We start from the raw sequence: 5810 nt of genomic DNA on the forward strand, positions 1-5810 counted from the left end.
AGTAGCTAGTGTCAGAATTTTGAGATGACTCAAATGGATAACAGAAGAATTGTGCAATTCTGTATAATCTGTACGTAATTATATATGAATTCATGTATATATACAATAACTCTACTATATATATAGATGTTATAACACAGGCCCAAGAAAATGTCCCTTCATCCTCTATCTCAGCAAATGCTCAACCTTTTTATTTTTATTTTTAAATTTTAGTAAGAACATTAATTGGGGGCATTAATGCAGGTCACACAAAAGAAGGGTTATAAAAGATAAATTAAAGGTGATTGCAAACAAAAGTATGACTTTCAGTTTTTCACAGAGGAAGCTCATGACACTCACCAAAGCAACACGAATGGAGTTCAAGAGTTTTTAATTAGGCTTCACATACTACATCTCCTCAAAATTTATATCATTCCATATGTGTTCGATCTTGTTTTCATGTGACTTTCCTCTTCTCTACCGTGAGTCTCTTCAATTTCCTAACCTTATGTTAACGATCATATATACCTTGTTTCTTGCCGTACGTACCACACACCACTTTATCTCAAAAATTTTACTTCTACTATACGACTTACAATATATCATGAAGACTCTTCTTCTCCTTGCTGTATTCCTCTCTTTCTTCTTTGGCTCTCTCTTGGCTAGGCATTTACCAACACCCTCCCATCCAAGTATGTGTGCTTTTCTCTCTTTCTCTCACCTCACACCTCTTTTACTATATTCAAGTCTCTAAGTTTGTTCATGTGCAGGTCATCATCATGTGGGGATGACAGGGACATTGAAGCGTCAGAGGAGGAGGCCGGACACCGTGCAGGTGGCTGGGTCTAGGTTGCCAGACTGCTCACACGCTTGTGGCTCATGCTCCCCATGCCGTCTTGTGATGGTTAGCTTTGTGTGTGCAACGCTGGAAGAGGCTGAGACATGTCCAATGGCTTATAAGTGCATGTGCAACAATAAGTCCTACCCTGTCCCATGATCAGCCTCTCTCCTACACTTATTTTACGCATTCAACCGTTTTGTTTTCCTTTTTTCTTCTCCGGGTACATGAGATGTGTACGTATAAAATGCGTCTTTAGTTTATTTTTTTTCTCTTTTTTTATCCCATTTTCAGATCCACTAAAGAAAATATTTGGAAATTAGATGAAAGCCACTCACCTACATTTGGGCTATCCCACAGGCCCACTGTAGTTTGGTCCATGAGGCCGCATTTAAGACTGCAACAACAAAGCTGTAGACAGAATTATAATTAAAAGGCAACAACAAAAGTACGTGTCTACGTTGTTACCACCAAACTTTGGAGGCTCGCTAATAATAACCACACTACCCATTTGTTACACACCCTTTATTTTCAACCATATCATCTCACCTTCGTTAAATGTTCCCACAATTAGCTCAGTATTTTACTACATACATACATACACACACGCCTTCCTTCCTCAAGGCCAAACAAACACACGAGACTTCATCCTAAGTCTTAACTTTCCCGAGTTTCTTCTCTACAACAAGATCAAATAATGGCTTCTTCCCTTCTCACTTGTGCAGTTACTGTCGTGCTGTTAAGCCTATTGCTTGGATCTGCAGACAAGGTGAGTGGACTACGTCACGTACCCAAGTCCCCTAAGACAACTGATGTCAAACACCCTGACTTTCTTGTCACCATTGAGCCCAAACCAACTATTCTCATCCCCGGTGTTGGAAGGTTCTTGCTGCCTCCTAAATGTAAGAAGCCGTTCTACCCTTACAATCCTGTCACCGGAGCTCCCCTTACAGGTGGGGGAATCCCATCATATAATGGTGGACAAGGGGCCGGACCTCGCACCCAACTCCCTGGTGGCGATGATACGCTTGTCCCGAACCCCGGTTATGAAGCTCCAACCCCAACCATTGGAGCTGGAGCAGGAAGCAACGGCCAAGTTCCACCGGTGCCACTACCCTGAGTATTATTAATTTGTCAACAAATAAGCATATCCCAGATGCAAACGGGTCTACTTTGATGTCCTGAGTCTTGGTTAGATAAGTAACCTTTTGTTTTACCAGCCGTTTCGTTTAGTCATATGTGTGCCATCTCTTTGTCTCTTTGTATCTCTCTATATCTGTCTACAAAAAGAGAGAATATTGTGTCATGTTCGTCAGATGAATTCATTTTTAGATACCATTATATATTAAATAAACAAAATGTTCATGCAGTAACATGTTAAAGAAGACTCTCCAATTAGCTGTAGATACTATATACTTAATACTAATTCTACTATATAATGACATATATAAATTCAGATTTTGATGCAAATTAAATTCATTGGTAAAACCATCGTGTTAAAGTTTTGATGCATATACTTATCAGATTGAATGTAACAAACTTTTTTTTATAATTCCCTAGACTCTGATGAGTGATTATTTAATGACCAAACCTGTAAACCAATCATAACTATATGATACGCTGATGCAAAAGGGATAATGGAAGCCACTCTGTGACCAAGAGAAGGCTACCAAACAGACTTAGTGTATCAAATAATGTATTTCTCACACAAGTCATCTCAGTAGTAGCAGTGAAAACATCCATAGAAAGGTATCATTGATGATGCAATGAGAAACAAAATATACACATGGTTTCAAATATAAGTATCAACGAACACATTTGAACATTTGTTAATCTAAAAAGGGACAGATAGAGGTTCATAATGCCGATGATCTTCATCAAGTCTACGATGTCTTGAACATTTGTTAATCTAAAAAGTGATAGATAGAGGTTCATAATGCCGAGAGAGGATGTCCCCACGTTCATTGCTCAGCCTGCACCAAGGTCTTAACGGTGGATTGGTGATCCCAGCTTTTACGAGCAGCAATATCTAGAAAAAGTATAAGAAAGACGTGAAAAGTATTTTTCTCTGTGTATCATCACTCTACAATCTTAAGTAAAAAAATGGTTTATTCAGTTCATGGTTAGTCCCCACCAGGCCACCACTGCTGTTTCAACTTTCAAGTTCAATACAGCTGGACGAAAATGCTCTGACAGAGCAGAGTCGTATATATCAGAGAAGTATTCCAGGAGTACAATGGAAGTATGAGAAAGAAACTAGACACAAACTGGAGGAGACTGAACAACGATGGTATTACATTTTCTCATCATTATTCAGAACGCTTCGGATAAGTGTAGTGAAACCCGCAGAAAAAAAAAATACAAAGCAATAAAGTGAAAGAATTCACATATGCAGATAGTGTAATCTTGAGTGGGTATCTAAAGGGATGTGGTAGAAGGAGAAGCAACTCGGTCAGCGTCTATCATCGACTTGATGTAGTACTCTCCTGCTTTGTACGACGACCTCACCATCGGCCCAGATGCTACGTACCTGAATCCCTGTTTACCATCAACGCATTCCATTTAGCTTTCTTTCCCAAAGTATTTCTCAGCTAATAAAACTTTTTAAGTAAGGAAGGGACAATTACCATTTCCATGCCAAGAAGACGATACCTCTCAAAGGCCTCTGGTGTCACGTACTCAGCTACAGGCATGTGCCGCTTAGACGGTCGCATATATTGGCCAAATGTCATAACGTCAACCCCTGCTGCTCTCACCTTCTCCATAGTCTGGACCACTTGATCAGGGGTCTCTCCACATCCCAGCATTACAGAAGTCTTTGTTAGGGTGCCTGCAGGAGCATGGTCCTTAGCCATCCTAAGCACATCCAGCGACTGCTTAAAGTTAGCACGACGATCCCGCACAAAACTCTGAAGCTCTTCAACTGTCTCAATGTTATGGGCAAAGACGTCAAGCCCTGACTTGGAAACCTTTTCAACACATCCACCATCTCCACGGAAATCAGGAACTACATCACCAAAGAAAAAAGAAAATTACAAAAAAGAGAAAAAACTCATGACGATCAAACTGTTAATCCCATGATGATTATTACCTAGTGCTTCAATCAGCATCTCCGGCTTCAAGACTTTCAATCTCTTCACTGTTTCAGAAAAATGGCCACTCCCCTGATCAGGTAAATCATCTCGATCTACACTGGTGATCACAACATAATCAACTCCCCAGGATGCAATAGCTTCGGCCACATTGTTAGGTTCATTTGGATCAGGCGGTGGAGGCGTACGCGATGTCTTAACATTACAAAACCTAAAAAAAAATATATATAGAGAATTAGCCCCTTTTTCAGAGAGGAAAGATTTCTCTGGGATGATGGGGATTAAGAGGAGGTACCTGCAGCCGCGTGTACATGTGTCCCCGAGGATCATGATCGTGGCGGTGGCGGTTCCAGTCTCGCCACCAGACCAACACTCGCCGAGGTTGGGACATTTAGCCTCCTCGCAGACGGTGTGAAGCTTGAGGTCTCTCAATTTCTTCTTGATCTGGACATACCTCTCGCCGCCGGGAATAGATTCCTTCATCCATTTAGGTTTCGGGAGAGGCTTCTTCTTGGTTCCGACCTCCACCGAATAGGTATCGCCGTGGATGAAATCGGTAAGGGAAGGCGACTCATTCGCCAGCCGAGCTCGAAGAGCCTCGAGGCTCTTGGGAGATTGCGTTACGGTGACCGGAGAGGAAGAGGAGAAGCATCTCGACGCCGGACGGAGGAATCGGGAGAGTAGGGCGGAGCGAGAATGCATCTCAAACGTCGATTAGGAGGAGGAAGTCTCACCGGTGACGGCAATGAGTAGAGATGGTATAAGGTGACGATTGAACCCTCTCGTTCAGCAAGAAGCTCTTATTTGGGCCTTTTGCTGGTAAAATCAAGCCCATTATAACGTAAAGAAGAGAAACACAACTTTCCTCTTCCAATTCTTTTGGCTGTTGAGTTTTGCTTTTGAATTTCAACGACTCAGTTCTGTTCACTTCCCATTTCTCTTATTAGATTTTTTCTTTAACTGGATTCGGAATGAAATCGATGGGACCTGGAAGAGACAACAACATCTGCCTCTTGCGTTTTCTTGTCTTTTACCTTATCTCCCTTCCTTCCTTGACACTTGCTCTTACCAATCCTGACGCCGCCCCAATTCCATCTTCTTCTTTATTTTTTTCCCTTTCTGTAATGTAATGGCAATGTCAGTCTAGCTAATCGCACCCCAGATGATTGTTTGCTTCAGTTGCGTCCATTAACAGCCTCTTTCTTCCACTGGAGTCGCATCTTCTACCGGGCTGGGTTGCATCTGGAGGTGAACAACCCATGTGGGCAGAGCTGGCAAGGTACTGTTCTATGTACGTAATGCCTATGCCTCCCAACTAGAAACCATGTAAACGACGAATAATAGACCTCCCCATTAATCAGAATTCTTCTAGCAATACTTATACTTATCATTTGGTATATAGAGTAATAGACCCATGAATATTCAAAATGGTTAAGGTTTGAAGAGTACCGATGAAGAAGATTCGGATTATCAAACAAAGAATGAGAAAACATTACAATAACAACACTTTTTTGACTTCTTCTTCTTTTGCCAACCAATAAACACTTGCCACTTTTAATGGTGTGATCAGTGAGACATAGAGGATAAAACGGATTTGTGTTAAAAAGGGTTGTTGTTGTTATACTGTAGATGGTTTGGTTATTTATTTCGGGTTTAGAAAACCGGGAGTAAACCCAGTACATAGATGGTTGGTTATTAATTTCTGGTTTAGAAAACCGGGTGTGAACCCAGACGCGCCAACACATTTACTCTTCTTCTTCGTTGCTCGCTCGCTCGGGTGATACAAGTCTAGAGAGATTGGATCTGCAGAGTTACCTTACGTGCCAATGTCTCGCTACCAGTCTCCTTCCTTTGATGACGGCGAGGTTAATCCTTTTGCGGTAAGCTTGATTCCAATCTCA

The 5810-nt window shown here is 41.6% G+C and overlaps 4 protein-coding genes across 4 annotated transcripts in view; 3 read left to right on the top strand and 1 right to left on the bottom strand.

Moving 5' to 3' along the window:
- On the top strand, positions 173 to 1085 carry LOC104766737 (protein EPIDERMAL PATTERNING FACTOR 1). Its single transcript, XM_010490677.2, has 2 exons — positions 173 to 671; positions 750 to 1085. Exons 1-2 carry the CDS (start codon positions 419 to 421, stop codon positions 974 to 976), a joined length of 480 nt encoding a protein of 159 aa, XP_010488979.1. The 5' UTR covers positions 173 to 418; the 3' UTR covers positions 977 to 1085.
- Positions 1389 to 2199, top strand: LOC104766738 (putative cell wall protein). The gene has a single exon (XM_010490679.2). The coding sequence runs from the start codon at positions 1515 to 1517 to the stop codon at positions 1935 to 1937; it is 423 nt and encodes a 140-aa protein (XP_010488981.1). The 5' UTR covers positions 1389 to 1514; the 3' UTR covers positions 1938 to 2199.
- Positions 2993 to 4689, bottom strand: LOC104766739 (lipoyl synthase, mitochondrial). Its single transcript, XM_010490680.1, has 4 exons — positions 4205 to 4689; positions 3909 to 4120; positions 3445 to 3824; positions 2993 to 3355 (listed from the first exon to the last, which is right to left on the bottom strand). Exons 1-4 carry the CDS (start codon positions 4609 to 4611, stop codon positions 3236 to 3238), a joined length of 1119 nt encoding a protein of 372 aa, XP_010488982.1. The 5' UTR covers positions 4612 to 4689; the 3' UTR covers positions 2993 to 3235.
- LOC104766740 (secretory carrier-associated membrane protein 1-like) overlaps positions 5633 to 5810 on the top strand; it is a gene marked incomplete in the record, with an annotated part of 3608 nt that continues 3430 nt past the window's right edge. The window contains 1 exon segment of the mRNA XM_010490681.2: positions 5633 to 5789. Within this exon segment, the coding sequence (XP_010488983.1) occupies positions 5736 to 5789 (54 nt within the window).

This window comes from Camelina sativa, chromosome 19 (genome assembly GCF_000633955.1).
Source record: "Camelina sativa cultivar DH55 chromosome 19, Cs, whole genome shotgun sequence".
Taxonomy (NCBI): domain Eukaryota; kingdom Viridiplantae; phylum Streptophyta; class Magnoliopsida; order Brassicales; family Brassicaceae; genus Camelina; species Camelina sativa.

What these genes read in the sequence shown, in the direction of transcription:
- LOC104766737 (XM_010490677.2), top strand. Translation starts at nt 419, where the DNA reads ATGTGTTCGATCTTGTTTTCATGTGACTTTCCTCTTCTCTACCGTGAG. An exon ending in ACCAACACCCTCCCATCCAA is followed by an intron (nt 672 to 749) that starts GTATGTGTGCTT and finishes GTTCATGTGCAG; the next exon opens with GTCATCATCATGTGGGGATG.
- LOC104766739 (XM_010490680.1), bottom strand. Translation starts at nt 4,611, where the DNA reads ATGCATTCTCGCTCCGCCCTACTCTCCCGATTCCTCCGTCCGGCGTCG. An exon ending in ACATGTACACGCGGCTGCAG is followed by an intron (nt 4,121 to 4,204) that starts GTACCTCCTCTT and finishes ATTTTTTTTTAG; the next exon opens with GTTTTGTAATGTTAAGACAT. An exon ending in GTCTTCTTGGCATGGAAATG is followed by an intron (nt 3,356 to 3,444) that starts GTAATTGTCCCT and finishes GATGGTAAACAG; the next exon opens with GGATTCAGGTACGTAGCATC.
- LOC104766738 (XM_010490679.2), top strand. Translation starts at nt 1,515, where the DNA reads ATGGCTTCTTCCCTTCTCACTTGTGCAGTTACTGTCGTGCTGTTAAGC.